At 39.0% G+C, this 19,611-nt stretch overlaps 1 protein-coding gene across 1 annotated transcript in view; it reads right to left on the bottom strand.

The window, feature by feature from the left end:
• ASPM (abnormal spindle microtubule assembly) overlaps positions 1–19,605 on the bottom strand; it is a 27,787-nt gene extending 8,182 nt beyond the window's left edge. Inside the window, 21 exon segments of the mRNA XM_031059159.1 lie at positions 573–739; positions 1,034–1,183; positions 2,118–4,187; positions 4,189–6,747; positions 7,959–8,153; positions 9,048–9,176; positions 9,271–9,416; positions 9,500–9,710; positions 10,585–10,800; positions 12,108–12,193; positions 12,272–12,417; positions 12,518–12,693; positions 12,952–13,082; positions 13,160–13,301; positions 13,833–13,900; positions 14,025–14,270; positions 14,882–15,028; positions 15,765–15,866; positions 16,718–18,071; positions 18,431–18,574; positions 19,531–19,605. Coding sequence (XP_030915019.1) covers positions 573–739; positions 1,034–1,183; positions 2,118–4,187; positions 4,189–6,747; positions 7,959–8,153; positions 9,048–9,176; positions 9,271–9,416; positions 9,500–9,710; positions 10,585–10,800; positions 12,108–12,193; positions 12,272–12,417; positions 12,518–12,693; positions 12,952–13,082; positions 13,160–13,301; positions 13,833–13,900; positions 14,025–14,270; positions 14,882–15,028; positions 15,765–15,866; positions 16,718–18,071; positions 18,431–18,574; positions 19,531–19,605 — 8,660 coding nt within the window.
• Positions 19,606–19,611: the final 6 nt, after the last annotated feature.

Genomic DNA, 19,611 nt, shown 5'->3' with positions numbered 1-19,611 from the left:
ACAGACTAACATGCAACAGGTCCATAAAAGGATATTAACAGGAATAGGCAGGGATGTTTAAAAAGCACGGATGCTGAGGGAGGACCTTGTATCACTGAACAGCATCCCCTACTGCTACTGGCATGGGACAGTTCAGAATGAGATGAGCTACCAGGCTGATCTCATAGCAAAATAAACATAAACCAGTTTAACTATTCCATTGTGGATTAAAATGAAATAGTTTTTCAACCTACAAGTAATATGCTAGAATTTCAACAATATCCAGAACATTTTTCTTGCAAAAGAGAGAAGTGAAAAAGAGATCAAGGCCTACTCTTTCTAGAGCCCCAATACACATAATTTAAATTTGTGAAGGAGCATCCATTCCAGGAAAACAATTAAATGTAATGAAAATCTTGTGCAAAAGAGAAACCCCACCTGCACAAATAGGGTTACACCCACACATGTTACAAGGATGCTGCAGGGGCAGAGCCTGAGAAGCTGAAGAGTTCTACAGAGTGCAGTGCAGCACTAAATAATCACATAACAAAAGCTTTGAGAAGTGGAATGATGCATCTCAGATGGGGTATTACCGAGTCTGCAGCTGTCTGGCTCTGAAGTGCCTCTGGATAACCAGGGTAGCTCTCAGCACAGATATGTATTCCTTCCGTGCCTTGTGACCTCGGAACCAGGCTTGGATGACTCGTGCTGCTCTCATTTTGCTCACCCACTGCCTGGCTTTATAACCTCTGTATGCTGCCTATCAGAAAAATAAAAATTAAAAAATCAGAACTGTTAATGGAATTAACAAAATTAAAAAGAAAAATATCATATCAATAGGAACAATTTTTGGGATTTATATCTCTAAAATACTAAGAATATTTAAGTTCTCACAACTAGAAGATGTTTTCAAAAGCAAGTGAAACATATTCAGGGAAATACTACAAATGCCACTCCTTAATATTAGTCTGCAAAAATAACTATTGTGAAAAAACAAATACAAAAGATTAAAAAACCCAAAGAAACACTCAGTAAAAATCACTTTAATGATTACCTGAATTGTAATGGCAGCTTTTTTCATTTGATGGAATCTGTGTTGATCAATATTTCGCATCCGATGGGCTCTGTAGTGCTGCTGTATTAACACAGCAGAAAATTTGCACAGAAGATATTTCTGTCTCTGAATAAATCCACGGAAAGAGGCCTTCAAAGAAAAAGACAAAGTAGGAATATTTCACCACTTGCATCATATCAGCTGGGAATGTTTGCATATATCTATGTACAGCTGTACTCACTGGCTTGTTATAAAAACAACAATGAAATAAACATATTTGCAATGTCAAAAGTAATTCTTTTTTTCTACCTTTTAAAGAAAGTAACCATCCTTGTATTGTTCAGGATGTAGAAGTTAAACATTCAGAAAAAAACCAAGCAGCTACCAATCCCCCCAAAACATGGAGGTAAGGAAAGCACATCTGATTTCTATCAGTTAAGTGGAGCATGTGGTCTCCATGGTTGGAGTAAAGCCAACCTAAGACATTCACATAGAATCCTAGAATGGTTTGGGTTGGAAGGGACCTTTAAAGATGCTCTAGTTCCAACCCACTCAACATGGGCAGGGATACCCATTAGATCAGGGTTCTCAGGGCCACAAATTATTGTGAGAGATTATTTATTTCCCCTTCTTCCTTGATTTGGGGGAATTTCCCTCCTTACATTCCTCTTCAAAATGTCAGTTAGGCACTTTGATTAGTCTAGGGTCAATTAGTAAACCTAGGAAGACTAACATGATTGATTTACTCACACATTCCTAAACATGAGTCCTTAAGAATGCAGCAATCATGGTTTTTGCCATTCATGTCACTTTATTCCCACTACCAGTGCCCTTCTCATGAAGAGAGATTTCACTCATATTCCCATCAAAGAAAACATTCATTAGGCCACTAATATTTAGAGGTGAAATTCAGTTGTCTTAAAGAACCTTATTTCTGTGTACTGTGGTAGTAAGCTTTATACATCTGCCCTGTAGTACACTTCAGAAACTGATTCTACTGCGGTTTTCAAGAACACTAAATCCTTAAAACACCTACAAATGAAAAACAAACACCTAAATCCCAGTACTATTCATTCAGAAGTACCTGAATTTTAATGGTGCTTTCTTTCATTTTGTGAAACCTCGTCTTTTGGATGTATCCTCTGACTGTGGCCTGCACAAGGACAATGTTCCTGCGGGTTTGTAGGTAAGCCATTCTCTGGTGCTTCACAGTCAGGTGGGATCGGTAGTGCCGCTGCAGGACAACTGCTGCTCTTCTATAGCTCATGTACTGTGACTTACATTTATGCATTAAGTAATAGGATTGCAATGTAACAGCTGCTGCTCTGAGCTGGATGTATTTTCTACGCTGCAGAGCCATCTGAAGAAAAGACTGAATCTTTCTTGCGGCTCGTAGCTGCTTTGCTGTTTTTCTTGCTTTCATAGCTCGGAAGGCAGACTGAATAACCACTATGGCTTGTCTTTGAGCCAAGTACTGTGCCTTCTGTGCACGAGCCCTGAGACATGATCTGTACCACCTCTGAACAGCCACTGCTGAGCTCCGGAGCAGTGCATAGCGGGTCCGGGCTCTCCAGCATCGGAACGCGGACTGGATCGTCACTGCTGCTGATTGCTGGGCAAGAAAGCGCCTCCTCTCCACACACATTCGTAGGAACGACTGAATGCGCCGTGCAGCCACACTGGCTTTATACAACTGCCTGGCTTTCCTAGCACGAAAAGCAGCTTGGAGGCAAATGACAGCCTTTCTTATTTCTGCATAATTTCTCATGGCAGCTTCTCTTGCCATTTTGGCCCTGAACCTCTGCTGCGTGACTGTGGCAGCCCAGCACAGCTGTTTGTAACACCTACGCTGTACATACATGCGATAGCTGGACTGTATTACAACTGCTGAAACGTGCAGGAGTTTCAGTTCCTGCCGTGCTCTCATGCCCCTGTATGCTGCTTGAATAACAAGAACAGAATTCTTCATTGTCAGATACTTCTTGCGTTGGTTCTTTCCTTTCAAATAGGATCGGTAGTAGTTCTGTATAAGCACAGCTGCAACTCTCATATTCTGATAGGCCCTTCTGTCCCTGAGCATTCTGTAGGCTGCCTGTATTTTACTGGCAGCTGAATGCATGTGCTTGAGACTCCTCCTCACCCTGACACCTCTGTACACAGCCTGGATGCGAATAGCTGCTCTGCGGAGAGAGTGATATTCCAAAGCATGCTGCCTTGCCAGAACTAAAGCTCGGTACCTTCTCTGAAAGACAAGAGTGGCTGCTTTAAGAGAGAGATATCTCTGACGTTCTCTGAAGGCTTTAAAGTTTTTCTGAAGCACAGTTGCAGCACAGTGCATTTCTCGCTGTTGTTTCCTCACTCGCATCTCTCGAAAAGCCCTCTGGATACAAGCTGCTGCTTTCTTTAATGAAGCATAATGCTCTACAGCAATTTTCCTGAGCCTGTGGGCTCTGTACCTCCTCTGTATGAGCTGGGCTGCCCACTGAACTCTTCTGTAATGACAGTACTGCCTATACATTCGGTAGTTTCTCTGTATTGTAAGTGCTGCCTCATGTTGTCTCTTCAGGAAGCATCTTGTTTTCATTCCTCTGTAGGCAGCTTGAAGAACTAAAACAGAATTGTACAGTTTTAAGTACTTTTGTCTCTCATGCTTCCCTTCTCTGTAAGCTCGATAATGTTGCTGTATGATTACTGAAGCAAGCCTGAGTGCTTGATAAGAACTGTAAATTTTATGCATTCTTACCATTGCTTGAATAACTGTAGCAGCTTGATGCATTTGCTGCATTTTTTTCCTTACCACAAATCCTCTATAAGCAGACTGTATGATAACAGTGGCATTAAGGAGAGAGAGATATTTTTGACGCTGAATATTTGCTAGTTTACTTGCTCTGTATTTTCTCTGAATTACAATGGCAGCTGACTTAATAGAAAGAAAACGTTTTCTTTCAAGGACAGTTCTAAACCTTCTTTGAATAATCACAGCCGATTCATTCATGGTTCTGATAAGCCTTCTTGTTTTCATACCACGGAATGCAGCCTGGATGTGCACTACAGCATTTTTCATAATCATGTAGTTGTGAACTTCTGTATCTCTCTTCTTACAAGCACGGAACCACTGCTGAATCTGCCTCGTTGCAAGCAACAAGGGATTTTCTGAAATCCCTCTGTTGTTTGTGCATCCGATAGTAGGACTGGATTATTGCTGCTGACTGGTGCATAGTTTTTAAGCCTTGTCGGACTTTTGTGCCTCTGCAAGCAGCCTGGAGAATAATAACAGACTTCTTTAGTTCCAAGTACTTTTTGCGTTGTACTTTACCTAAACAAAATGCTCTGTATTGCCTTTGGATTCTTATTGCTGCCATTCGCATTGACTGATACTTTCTGCTCATGCAATACATCTTGAATGTGGCTTGGATGCAAACAGCTGCTTGGTGCATACACTGAACCTGTCGCCTCACTCTTACACCTCTGTAAATTGCCTGCACTTGGACTGTGACTCTTTTTAAAGACAAATACCTCTGCCTTTGACATTTAGCATGAGTAACTGCACAGTAACGCCTTTGAATGGCTACAGCTGCAGATCTAAGTCTTTCATATTCCTTCTTGACCAGGTAAGATTTGAAGGCAGCTTGTATAGTTGTAGCAGCTTTGTTTAGTTTGTTCAGTTGTCTCCTCGCAGTCATCCCACGGTAAGCAGACTGCAAGACTAAGACAGCTGCCTTAGTTTTTAGATAAACTGCACGTTGGGTTTTTTTCATACAGTAGGCTCTGTAGTATTTCTGAATCACCAAAGTGGCTTGTCTTAGTTTCTTGTATTTTATTTGATTTATGTGCATTCTGTAATAGGATTGAATAATTGTTGCAAGATGATGTTGCTTCTGAATGTTTTTTCTCACAGCTTTCCCCCTCCACAGTGCCTGAAGACGCACTGCAGCATTTCGCAGCTGAACGTATTCTCGCCGTTGTCTGTGGCCAAGAACCTTGGCTCTGTAATGCCTTTGGATGGTTAGCACAGCGTGCTTCACAAGCCTGAATTTCTTCACAGCCATGAATTTTCTGAAGGTAGACTGTATCTTAGTAGCAGCAACATGCTGTCTTTGAATCTGCTTTCGCACCCTCCAGCCACGAAAAGCTGCTTGTAAAGAAAGCACTGCTGCTCTTGTCATTAAGAAGTTCAGTCTTTGCCTCTTACCACCCTTACAATTTCTGTACCACCTCTGAATCACAATGGAGGCCTGAACCATTGCCTTATGTTTCACTCGTGCAGCATGAGCTCTAAAAGCAGCCTGAATTTTAATAGCAGCTCTGCATTCAAGTTTGAGCTTTTTGCGGGTTTTATAGCCCCTGTAGGCTGCCTGTAAGCACACAGCTGCTCTTCTAACTCGCAAGAACTCCTGCCTGTGACACTGGGTCTTTCTGCAGGCATGATAACGTTGTTGAATGACAGTGGCAGCGCCATAGATGCTTAAGTACCGCTGCCGGTCTCTTTTCATTCTGTAGCAGGCCTGAAGTAATATTGCAGCCTTCCTCCATCTTTGCATTTGTTTCCTGACAAGATAGCCTCGAACTAGAGCCTGAATTCTTATGCAACCTCTCTTCAATTTCCTATAATCTTCTTTAAACTGAAGAGCACATCTCTGAGAACGATACCTTCGCTGGACATAAAGCACTGCTTCCCTCAGTGCACAGTAACGCTTACGGACCTGCCTCATCTTTGCCAGAGCTTGAATCTTCACCGTGGCATCTCTCAAGGTTTTAAATCTCTTCCGGGCAACATAAGCACGGAAACTGGACTGAATTTTTATCACAGATCTCAGGATACAAGCCTGTCTCCTGGCTTGCATCCCTCTGTAGGCAGACTGGAGAACAATGGCAGCCAGGCGCACCCTCCGGAAAGCAGCAGCTGATTTTTTAGTGGCCACATGTGCCCTATACCGGGTTTGAATTACAGAAGCAGCATTTTTAATCTCTTTGTATCTTTTTACTTGTTGGTATTTTCTCACGTGTGACTGCAATGTAGTAACAGATTTTTTTAACTGCAGGAATCTTTGTTTCTCTCGTTTCATTCTCCACAGTGATTGAATAACACACGCTGCTTTTGCTTGTCTGTACAGCTCTCGTGCCTTCATGCCTCTAAAAGCAGCTTGAAGAACTATCGCTGCTGCACGCTTTTGCAAATAAGACTCTCTCTCACCTTTGCCCAGTTTATAAGCTCTGTAATACTGCTGAATTGTCACTATTTTTGCTCTGTGCTCCTGGTAAACACGTCTGGCCAGCTGACACCTGTACCAAGCTTGAATCTTGATAACATTTCGCTTAACGTGTAGATACTGCTTCAGGTCTCTGTGCATCCTGTACCAAGACTGTATGACAAGGGCAGCCCTCCTTCTCTTAGCCAGTTTTGAAGATTGCCATTTTTGGAAATAACTCTGAATCACCAAAGCTGCTTTAATTTTCTGCTGAATTTTGTATTTTCTCCATCTTCTGAATGCAGACTGAATAGTAAGTGCTGAAGACTTTAGGATTTGGTATCTTTGTCGATCTATTCTTGCCAACTTAGCTGCACGCAGATGTCTCTGAATTGTAACAGTAGCCCAAACAATTTGTTTATATGCAGCAACAGACTTCACCATCCTTATCCTTGCTTGTACAAAAATAACGCAGTGTCTTAGCTGTAAGTATCTTCTCCTTGCAGAGTATCTCCTCCAATAAGCCTGCAGGTAAAAAAGAAAAAAATTAGTATTTTCTTCACAGTATGTTGACTTAAGCATGAATGAGGACAGTTATCTTCAGACTTTATAAGATTTCTTATTCCTATACTTATCAGAACCACAGACTATTCTGAGTTGGAAGGTGTGACAGCTAACAGCTGCCCTGGAGGCCTCACAGTCATAGATAACAGTAATTAGAACTGGACCAGTCCCTGCCCTTAGGGAAAAGAAGTATACATCCCTAAAAAAAGGCACTGGGAACCAGGAGATTCAAATTCAAACAACAGACGCCAGCCAATCCCTGATGAGCACAGACACAGGCAGCCATTGGCCAGTGAGCTGGGTGTAACCAAATTTAGCCAATTAGGACCAACCACAAGGGTGTTGAAAGCCATATAAAAGGGAAATGTACTCAAGAAAATTGGCTATTGCTGTTGGAAATTTGGTGTGTCAAGTCACATCCATCTCAACAAGGATTGAGTCCTAGACTTGACTGAATGGCCCAGACCAGGATCAAACCCATGACTTACATGTTATTGGTGCCATGCTCTAACCAACTGAGCTCATCTCTGGCTCTTAATCCCTAGGAAGTCAAATCCAGAAATCTATTTTAAAAAGAGAAAAACAGGAAAAGCTAGATGTTTTTTAAGCATTTTCAATTCTAGCAACAGCAGATTCCCTTTTACACAATCTGATAAATCAGCAATTCTTTAAAATCCAGTCTGAAAATTCTTAGGACTGAAATATTTATCTTTGGGTAATGATGCTGAAAGTATCTTGAGAAACTGAATTATCTCCCCAAACTACCATTGCCATGTCTGCCACTTTGAATGTGCCCACTGCAGGTGACATAACACTACGAGAATAATTTTAATTTTAAGTAATGTTCAGCAGCTGCAAAGAAGAAAACAAACCAACACAATCTCATCAGTCCTTACACTAATGTTTAATGTCCTGTGTTTTAATGCTTATGGTACTCCAAAATATTCACCAAGAAGGAACAATTGTTAATTTAATAGCACATTACCATCCCTCCCTAGAGAGAAAAACTTACTCAACCTTGCAAAAGCAAAGAGGAGAAAAATAATTTTAAAAAATTACATTTCATGAAAGCATTAATTGCTGCAGGCAGCACAAATGGACCTTAGCGAGGCTCTTTCTTAGAGGTTTCAAGGGGTTTCCTTGCTGTGTAATCTTGCTTTAGATTGTATTACCTGAATGACTGTGGCAGATTTATTTCTGGCTTCCTCCAGTTTTGCCTTTTTCAGATTGAAGAGAGTCCTCCTGGCCAAGTATCCTCTCCAGTGCTTCTGGATGAAAATGGCTGCATTCTCTCTCCTCAGGATGCGCCGGCAAGCCAAGAAGTTCATTGCAGATTTTTGAATTATCCGAGCAGCTCTGTCTCTTTCCTACAAATAGTAAATTTCCACTGAACATCAGCTATGGAATTTTCACTCAAATTTTTGATTTGAATAACTATCTACATCAATTTCATAAAATTATACTACATATGCACACATAAGATTAATTATAAAAATAATGCCTGCAATGTTTAAAGGGTTTTGGTTTTGATTCCTTCTCCCCACCAGCATCTTTACTATTAGTTATTTCAAAAGACTTGTAAAGGGAGAGTTTTGTCATCATTATTAAGGTTGTGTAGATTTTATACAGTAAAGAAACTGGAGATGAAAAAGCCTAAATAGAACATCTGTCCCTTGCTACACCACAGATTCTCAGAATATTTCACTTGAATACTGTTCCAACATCAATATGTAACTCAGCAAGACACAGTGGTGGCATTTATCAACCTTAAGGTATCATGGTTTTAAAGCCTTCACTAAATCTGGTATAACCATCAGAAAATCAAGATACAGAATATAAGAACACATGAAATTCAATTCAAAAGACTGGTGAAGCGTGGCTCCTTAACAAAAATAGTAAATCCATGCAGAAGTTTAATTTACTCCTCTCATCTTATAGACATTAATAGGAATTAACTATTTCTTTAGTTTTAAGGAAGCAGTGCAACTATTTTATATTTGAAATACTGGGAGAAGAGCTTAAGGGGTGACACACAAAAAATAACAGTAGCCTCTAAACACCTGTAGGTACTTCAGAAGTCTAAAAGAAATGTGGAGTTTAGTAGATTACACCACCAAGAAGGCCACATATTTTTATAATAGAAATGGCACTCATTAGTTTAAATGCCAATATAAGTCCAACAGACCCGTATTTTCCATTGAATTTATATTCTCTTTTTTTCTTAATGTAGAAACTATGAATACTGCACAAGCAAAGAGTACCTGAAAGAGTTTCAGTTCCCTTTTCAGCCTGTACTTCCTCCAAGCAGCCTGAATTAAACGTGCAGCTCGGGTTTCTTGGCGAAGATCGAGGAGCCGCGAACACAGAAATGACAGGTAGGTGATAACAACCTGCAGAAACACACAACACAGCAGGGTAAGGCTGTACAAAAGAGCAGGACACGAGGGCAGAACATGTTTATACCAACTCTAAAGGCATTTTTACCTTCTCATCAGGAATTGTATTTGACATGTCTGCATGATGAATCATTGCTGGTATCCCACCTAGGTCAGAAACTGCAGCATTGATCAGCTGGAAGTTCTGCTTTTCATTGTCCAGGAGTTCCTTGTATAGGACTGAAGGAGTCATAGCTTTGTAAAGATAAAACATTAGTCAAATCAAATTGTGCAAAGAAATAGATTTAATATGAACTTCTGTACATCAAATAACTCACTTTCATCAAATGTTTCTTCCACAGCATTTAGAGAAGTGTCAGACTCAGATGAGGAGGAGGAGTTTAGTCCCACTGTAACAGTTCTTGAACATTCTACAGTTTGAGTTGTTCTTTGGCACACAGCTTCCAAAGGCATGTAACAGGGGTGATAGTGATGAATCAAATAACATAATACTCTGCCATCTGAGAAACACACTGTGAAGTTTTCCACCTGTCAAATAAAATACAAATTCCTTGCATTTTTGTACTAGTCAATTAGTATAAACTGGATATAGAATTCTTCTCTTGTACATTTAAATGTGAAAAAGTGCAAATTACTTCTAACAAAAAAAAAATTTAAGTAGCTAGTGCTTCCTTTGAACATTTACTGTACAGTGACATACAGCTGTGAGACCCCAGAAGCAAAAGAGATGTGAGTCATTATACACTGAATCTACAAGGGAAATAACTATGAAACAAATCTTTCTACAGCAGGATCCCAAATAAACTTCTACAGGTACCTTTACACTAGTAATTGGATTATACTTTCAATGTAGAAATAAGTTCTGAATTTGAATCAGTCCTAAAAGCTCTGTTTTACTCTTTAGAAAGACTAGCAGCTGCTACTGTATTCTGACCAGCCAGGTCTCTGACCAGAGTTCCCTTCTTGGAATGAGCAAACATTTCTCTTCTAAACAAACATCTGAGGAGATGAATTGACCTTATCCCAAAAATTAGTTTAGTTTTCATAGCTTTTAAAAACACTGGAAATTCTATGCACAAATACTTTTAAAATGAAGACTCATTAAAAGTCCACAAACAACTCCCATTCCAGCAAAAAATGTTCAATTTTTAAAAAAAGCATGTGTATGCACAAGACTAATTGGAAGGGAAAATTTTTTGCTCAGATTTGTTTAAAAAGAGAGGTGCAGCTAAACTCACAGAACAATGGTTACTTCAAACCAGATTAAACAAACTCCAGAAGAATATTAACAAATAATTGCCATTGACTTCTACTACATATTTGATGGTTTGAAGAACTCTGCTCTGTAAAGGATTACAACAGCACAGGGTGTGCTTGTGGAAGTGTACACAAAACTATTTACCTTGATATTATAAAATCTACAAACAGCATTAACCCATGCCATCAGCAGCTTCACATTTTCACTGTAAGTCTGTGATGAGAAGTTACTACTGTCTTTCTGTACTCTAAAAGAATTTTGAGAAGTCTTCATAGCACCCAATAGTGCTTTTGTCTTGTGTGTGTTCTTCAAAAACTCAATTTCTTCTTTTAAATGTTCCACATTCAGAAAAACATCCACCTGTTAGGAAAAAAACCAAAAAATGGACATGTTAACAGTCTGACATGTCCTGCATTAGAGCTGTTGGATACAGAGCTTTAGACATGGCATTTTGAAGAGAATCTACACAGAAGAGGCACCCCTTAGCAGCACCTGCCTCACAATCAGTAGTGGATAATCTGGATTTGCCAGCATAGATGGCAGGTAAAAAACCCTAAATCTACCCTTTCCACTGTTCTGTGTAAAAGAGTTACTGCATTAGTTAATAGTAGAAGCAGGGCCATTCCCTCTGTAATTTCAGTGTGCTTCTCAGAGGAAACAAAAATTTCAGAGTCCTGCCTGCAGTTCCCCTGAGCCCAGGTACCAATCCTCCTCCTTTAAGGGATTCCAAAAGGACTTGAGCTGGTTGGAGAACAAGCAGCATAGCCACAGGGCTTGGATAAAGCCACTACTCACTCAAGTTATTTCTCTGATCAAAAGCAATGCAACTGTGACACATGCATCAGAAGAACGAACTGAAGGAAGTTAAGTAGTTAATAGTGTAACAGTATTCAAGAAAGACAATACAATAAAAACCAAATATAATTATTTTCTATCGTGTGATTCTTCCGTAGCTGAAGTCTTTAATATTCTTTCTTTACATATACTTAATTGCACTTACATTCCTGACTACTTAGTGGTGACATTCCACCTCAACTTTTATCTTATTTTGTCTTTCATACAATACATCATGTTCCTTCCAACTGGATTTGTCAGTTGGACACTTATTTTTAAAATGTCCTCTGACTCAAGTTAACTCTTAAAACAATCTTAAGAAAACTATTTTTACTTCCTCTACTAACTTTTGAAATGTCATTGCAGTAATGCCTAAGAAATCTTCATTGTTATTTCAAGGACGTTTCATCAACTGTTTCAGATAAAGTAAGAAAAGTAGAAGAGCTGTACCTTCAGAGATTATATTGCCTAGCAATGTAACCTCAAAATGTCCTTTTCAGTTATTAAGAGTCTACCTGCAGTTTGCAATCAACATTATTTTACTTTTGAGTATCAATTCTGCTACTGTATGGCATAAATTCACTTTTTTCCAAAAACTTGAACCAATGTATAAGAAAAAGCACAGTTAAAACATCCAAGCTGTATTGTTAGGGAACAATTAACAGTTTAGTAAAGTTTACATGGAGCTTTGAATGCACAAAGCAAATCATTTCAGTCTAAAATTTGATTAGTAGAAGCTTTCACAGACATCAGATATGCCTGAAAGAGTGGTGTTTTCATTATTACTCCTTTGTAACTAGAAAAAACAAACAAAATAAACAATTGAATAGTACCTGGAAGGCAAAGACAATTTTCCACAGCAGTGCTAATGTTCGTTCCCTGTGTCTATCCACAATATCCCTGGAGTCAATTGAAGCACCTATCAAGTAAAACAAGGGATTAAAGCATGCAGTAGTTATCTGATGAACTTAGAATAACCCTGATTTCTAGGCCTTACCAGTTTCATCTTTCAAGTGCACTCCTCGCTCTTTAAGGACATTGAGAACAATATCCACATTATGCATCTTCTGTAGCCGACTGATTGCAGGAACTCTCAGTTGTTTTGAAAGACTCCAGTTTTTGGTCAGAAGCTCCACTGTTCTCCTAACAAAGGTAATTGCATGGTTTAATGCCTCTGATGAGCTCACATTAAATATGATATAAAAGAAAACAAATATTTCAACAGAATTCCATATCAACGCACACAAGACGAATGCCACATTGTAAGTCCACAGCCAGGTTTGTTACAGCAAAATCAAATTCATCCAGAGGAGTTTGAACATGACTGACAGGCAGTCCTAAGAAACCCAGATGGCGGGAAAGGTCGCCTTCACCACTCAGGAAGTCCCGGGAAAATGCAAGCAAAAGGTCTTTGCTAGCCTAAAGTTAAAACAAACAAAAAAGAAAAAGAAATCTTAACACTACAATATTTGTCAATCCAAATGCAATTTTCATCCCTTGTACCTCCCAAATAACATTTCATATTTCCTTGTATAATTCTTAAAATTATGTGGATATTTAAAAATTATGTTTAGCAAGTCACATAACTTTAACTTTTGTCATATTAAAAACAGTAAAAAAATTATACACCGAGTCTTAGGACAACAATGGAGGAAGACATCAAATCCCAGCTCTCACCTTGAACTCTGCATCCTTACAAAAGAGGCAGGGGTCATGGTCAATCATTCTAGACCGTTTGGCACAATCCAGAAAGCAAACCAACAGCAGCAATTTCTTCAGTGTGAACTTTGACAAAGCTTCTTCATGACCTGAAATGATAGAACTCAATAAGCGATAGTTTAAAAAAGGAGTGCTGCAAATAAATTGTTTTGGAAGCAGTTGTTACCTTCCCGGTAAAGGTGGGGCACGATGGGATGTCTGTATTCAGCTGCAATGTCAGGGTTCCACAGCAAGCGGTTAAGGATAAATATTGCTAAACCCATAACATCACTGTTACTCTCCAAAGCTATCAGTTCTCCATAAATAGTCTAATATGAAAGAAAGGGAAAAAAGCAGAAGTGTTAAAAGTTACCTTAAATACTATGTGATTTTGTGAAAAATATACATTATTGAATCTCTAAAATAATGAAAGGAAATTGATCTCTAAATATCAAACACTTTTCAAGTGAGTTCCTGAAAGGTAAAGCCAAAGGAAATTTCAGAAGATCTAATCTCATTTCAAAACATATGACCATGTCTGAGAAACAAATCAGGAATTTCTTTAAGATGACCACATTTTTCTCCAGTTTAGTAAAGTGAAACTGACAGGAAATGCTTTTGTGTTATTGGCATGGAATTAACTTCCACTATCCTTGATGAAATATTTTACTTCTTAATAAGGTAATCACTTTTTAAAGCAATGTTGTAACAATTTAAAACATATGCATCATGCTGTAACTGAATTGAACCTACCTGAATTAGTATGATAGACAATATAAAGAAACCCAAAACAATCTCCACTAAAAAAATTGCTAAATGGCCTTTAAACTTAGATTATATACTATACACACTGAACTTACCTCCAGACCTATACGCAGCCATAAAGGGTTGTAAGATAAAAGCCAATTAAGGACTTTCTGCCTTTCTCCTGCAAGAAAGCATTTTTTAATATTAGATCCAGCAAACATTTCAGATTTCTATTAACCAATTTCAGACTGAACAAACTCAGTGCGTGAATAGCCCTTTTCCCACTCCAGGTTTCAGTCTCTTACCTATGTCTTTCCAGAGGTGCCTGTCCCTGCGGACCAGCAGGCGCCTGCTCTCGATCTCCCCCTCGAGCCTCTGGATGGCCCTGACCATGGTTTCGCAGGTGAACAGGCGGCAGGCCTCGCGCCGCAGCCGGTTCAGCTTGCGCCGGGCTGTGTACGCTTTTAGCGACGCCTCATCCTTCGTGGGTGCCTTAGGAAGGCTCCTTTTGTGATGGTTCTCTTCCCCCAGGATAAGTGCAGCTGCATTTACTGTTTAAACATGCACAAAAAGCAAGCATTTACATTTCAAATAAAGGTAGCTTTGCACACCTCATTGATTTTTTCTCCTCTTGAAGCTGAAGTTTTGTTATTTTTATTCTGACTGATGATTTATCCTTCAGGAAGCTTGTCAGCTGTTGCACTATACATATGTTGTCAAGTATGAGAATACTAGCCTACTATTAAATATAAGAACACTCATGAAATAAATGAGCAGTGCTAGGAATTCAGTTTTAAGATTAATGGTTCCATCTTTGGTTTTTCCAAATGAAGCTAAAGATAGAGCAAAAAGTAGGTTATCCTTTTAGTAAAGTGCCTGCTATAATATTTTCCAGCAGGTGGGGATTCCCCACTCACCACCCACTGAGAAGTGCCACACATTCCAGTGTATTCTTGGTGCAGAGCACCCTCCCCATGCAGGGGTGTGGTGTGCTGTGCCTGCCAGGAGCTGGTGAGCCATCCACACTGATCAGAAGGGGGAAAATAGGACAACATGACTCTGAAAAGGTTTAGTGTGAAATGACTACTACTACTTGTTACTGTTAATAAGTATATTACATAAAGCGTAAGAAAATGAGAAGACAAAACTATTGTACTCTTACCTTGTGAGGTATTTGTTTTTACATTGAAGTCATCAGGGGTAAGTACAAAATTTAACCACCAAGTAAAACCTCGCTGCTGCTTCTCCTTCCAACGTTCATCATAAAACATGTTTTTAGCAGCAAAAGGCATTGGGTGCCTAGGGATGACTAAAAAGGAAAACAACAAAAAACTTTAGTTTTTGCAGTTCTTGAAATGTTAGATAACAAATATGCATTTAATTCTGGAAAGGATTAAAGCTTGACACTCCATTTAGCACTACAGCCAAAAAGGCAAATTGTTAAAATCTTCAGTGACTTGCAGATCAGGGATTATTAATAAACTTCAGCCACAAAACATGGCTTGAGTTGTTACAGCCCTAGAGCTAAGACAAGATACCTAGAACCCAGGCCATTTGCAATGGGGTAAACTCAAACTGAACTGGATTACATCCAGGAAGAACCATTTTATAGATGCATTTTTCTGGTCAGATCAACTTAGTATTGTTAACTCTCCAAAATTTTTATCTTGTTGGGAAGAAAATTTCTCTTCTGAGGTATTCTGTTGTTGCCTTAAAATGTTATCAGATATGGAAGAGGCATTTAACTGATAGCCATCAGTTAAATCTATTAAAGCTGGGAGCAGAACTGTAATACAGATTTTACACTTACGGGCCAATCTGGAAAAAGTAACATTTACTTTTAGCTGACCATGTGCTGCAACCAATTTTCTTAAAAGTAGCCAAAACAGATCACAAAAGGTTACATACATTGTTCCACTTAGGTATTGATTCATTTCAGATACCATCTTCTATTTCAGTTCTAAGCAGTTAGGTCTTACCTGACACCAGCAGTACAATTGCGACACTCTGTTCAGTGTTTTACCAAACACCAGGAGTCTGCCTACCTGTTTTCAGTGGTTTCACAAATGTCAGGTGGGACTGGGCCAATCCAGGGACAGGTTTACTAATTCTCCTGGTAGATTTAGGCGCCTTCTGAAGTGAAGAACCTACAAGCATTAACGCACAATTATCAATAGCAAATATGTCAGTGAAAGTTAATGTATGAAAGTTTATATCACTTCAAAAGTACAAAACTAGAGTAATTCCCATGAACCATTCAAAAGATATTCCTTTCACACTCCAGAGCATATTTGGGGTTGGAACAGTTGGAAAACCAAAAATAAACTGAAATGCAAGTGTCAGCATTTTTTGATCTTCAAGCAATAAAGTATTGGCAAACAACAAGGCAGAGAGAGCTACACAAGGCTGACTAATCACAGACAGTAAAAAGCAGGCAGAATGAAAAAGACAGAGGAACTTCTTCACTGGAAGGGTGGTTAGGAATTATCACAGGCTGCCCAGGAAAGGGGTGGAATCACCATTCCTTAAGTGCTGAAAAGTTAAGTGTTGAACATAGTAGTGCCAAGTTAATGGTTGGACTCAATGTTCCAAGGGGTCTTTTCCAGCCTTCATGATACTACTTTAAAAATATGTGACAATAGCAATGGAGGTAAAGATTCACAATGGTAAATGTACAAGTGACAAATCTTGTCCAGTAAGTTTCCAGAAAATTTGATTTATGTAACAAGGTCTCTGCTCAAGAGCTTTTAAATATTTTATCTATTATTGTCATTAACAAATTTACATGGGAATACAGTAAATTTGAAGCCAATTACATAACCAAAACTCCAACCTAGTTTTCAGTTTTTTAAAACACAGATACCTAAAAAATTGCAAAAGCCCACATTTCAGAGATACAAAATATTGCTGACTGTTGCTAGACAGTTCAGTTTGCTATACACATTTCCTAATCAAAGGCATCTTTCAGAAAATGGTAAAAGAAGGAAACACTGCTCACCAGCTTTCTTCCTCTGCCCTACTCTCTCTCCACTGGTGGGTTTGAAGGCTGATGGTCCTCTGGCCGTGCATGTTTGATTGTCCATGCTAGAGGTAAGAGCTCTTTTTCTCTCCACTTCTTCCACATGCACTGGAGCTGTAACTTTACTATTTCCTACAAATACTTCACTTTTCCTCTTACGACACAAAGAAGTTGATCCAGTAGAAGATGAATTTACCTTGTCATTGTGACACTTATTTTCAGATGAAATGGGAGCTCTATCTGGCAGGTGTTTAGATCTTTCTGCCTCCATATGTCCAGGCACCACATTAGCACATCCTGTTATTGCTTTATTAAGGCATTTTTTAGATTTTGGCTGGTGGGTTTCTGTTCTTGTTTCTTTAGCAGCACCACGCTTACTTTTTATGACAGTGGCAGAAAGAATTGGACGCTTTTTTGTTCCCTCTCTCTGAGAGGGATTGTCAGTCTGAAGTTCCTCTGCAGAAGGAAAACTACACTGATCTTCCTTGGGTTTATCACAATCCAATGCCTGTGATTTTACATTATGCAGCACAGAGGCTTCATTTAAGCTGTGTTCTATGTGAACAAGTGTTTCTGTCTCTACACCTCCATCTTTTTTCCATTTTGCAGGTAGAAATCTCTTAACAACATAAGTCTCTGTGGTGGACGATATTAATGCTGCCTCAGGTTTAGGAGTCTTTGATGGTTTATTTGACAAATTGTCCCTCACAAATTGATCAGGTGACAGAATTGGAATAGGCTGTTCTATCACATCAATATCCACTTGATAATTGTCATTTACAAAAGCATCTGGACTTAAAATTCTCCTTGTACTTAAAACAGGCATGGAGGCTGAGTGTTCTGGAGTGGAAACTGGCGAGAGTGTGAAATTAAGAACCCCTCCATCATCTGAAATTGGCAATTGTGCTAATCCAGCAGAACTGGAGACACTTTCAGGTTGCAATTGATTGTGCTCAGTAACACATTTATTGATGTTACAGATGTCTGTCTCAGGCAACAACTCCTTATTTCCAGAGGCAGCAATATCCCCAAATGCAGTAGACCTTCTCAGGGCAAGTGGTGTGTGAACAGTATTGCCGTGCTCCTCTGGCCCTGGGGCAATGGGAGATGGAGGCAGCTGATTCTCAGAGCCAGCAAGAGAGCCATTTCCTTGGGATGCACCATTCTGCTCCGTGCTCTGATTCTCACATGACTGAAGGGGACTTCTAAGTCTAGCCACCTTCTGAGAAACCTGAAACGTTTTATTAACATTTTTAATTTCTACAGTACTCTTCTTAGCTTTTATTGCAGATGTTCCTGAAGAGTTCTTTTTTAATGTTTCCCAAAGACTCTTCTGAAAAAGAACCATACATAAAAGTTAGTGTGCTGGCTTTCTAAATTCTTCTATATGTAAAAGCAAACATTACTAGCATACCCATAGTTTTAGTTTTAAAAAAACTATAAAAAGAACTCTTGATAAAAAATCCACAATACCTTATTTGCAGACTTGAAAACCATTTATTTGGTTTCAATTTTATTCTTTAAGCTGTAGTTTATCAGTACCTAGGTTCTAACCTAGCTAAAAAAAGTTGAGGACAATGCACAGCATCATTATCACTTTATAGTCCTCCTTCACTAAATTTTCTAGTAATAGAAACAATATTTACATCAGAAATGCCAAAGTAACAGAAGATACAATAAACACACACTCACCTTTTTCTTCGGGGGCTGTTCAGCAGCACCAAGGAGCACAGCTTGATGTTTTACAACATCATTAACAACAAAAGTCACCAGTTCTCTGATTTTTCCTTCTTCTAATGGTGTCCACGTGATAGAAACAAATATTCTTTGTCCTGACTATTGGAAAAAAATAAATATTGAATGTTTAGCATTTAGGTGCACTTTGGTAACACTGAAAATCAAGTAATCAACCAAACAATGAGCAGTACATAGAACATATATTATGACAACATGAAATGATAAAAAATTAAATTTAAATGTTAAATGTTTAAATGTCAGTTTTCCCTCCTTGGCATGTAAATTTAAGCAACCCCTATCAAAAATGTTGTCTTACTGAAAGGTTGTATACCTCTGAATCAAAATACAGTAGAAAACAAGAAAGAATAAATATAAATGTAACACATAGTAGAAGGAGAAGGTTCAAGTAATGGTGAGTAGAAGAAAATACATAATTTTTGCACGTATTAACCAAATAAGTCCTCCAGACTAACTTTGAGAGAATTATGGTGGGACAAATAATCAGAGTTTGATTAACTTAGGACCTTCACTGACCCTAATATAAGTGTAAATGTTTTTAGTCAAATTTGACATACAAATCTTTCAACAAAAAGTAAGACACTGCAAATTATCAAGGAAGTCATGAAGCTTTCTGTTCATTAATTCCTAGAGGAACGTATCATTCAAGCACCGTGCAGTGAGACTTCACCCTGGTTTTATAAGCCCATTGGTGCAAGAGATGTCCAGAGCGTTTCTTCCTCTCTCACAAACGCTCTGGACAGTCTAGATAATTGCACAGATATGTTCCTCTAAACGGTTCTTTTGAAAACTGGCATTGATTGGACTAGTCACAGTTTGCATTTCCTTAAGTATCGTAAACGCTTAATCCTATTTTAAGCACGCCTTGCACTCTGTTGTGTCAGCTAATGAACGTGCAGAACAGTGAACCGGCATCCTCTTCCCTCAGCCTTCTTCCTGAACATACGCACTGAAACTTTTTGACAGGTCTCTGTCTTTAGAACAACATTCCCGAAGAGCAGTTAATTTCATTTCATTTTTTTATCCTCACTGCAAACACCTCTCTGTTGGAGCAGGTTGCAGCGCCCTTGCACAGCTGACAGCCTCCAGCCTGAGGGGCCCGACCCGGCCATGCCCGG

The sequence above is a fragment of the Geospiza fortis genome, unplaced genomic scaffold (genome assembly GCF_000277835.1).
Source record: "Geospiza fortis unplaced genomic scaffold, GeoFor_1.0 scaffold229, whole genome shotgun sequence".
Classification (NCBI taxonomy): Eukaryota; Metazoa; Chordata; class Aves; order Passeriformes; family Thraupidae; genus Geospiza; species Geospiza fortis.
Note: the sequence above shows the minus strand (reverse complement) of the source record. Positions and strands in the feature narration are given on the sequence as shown.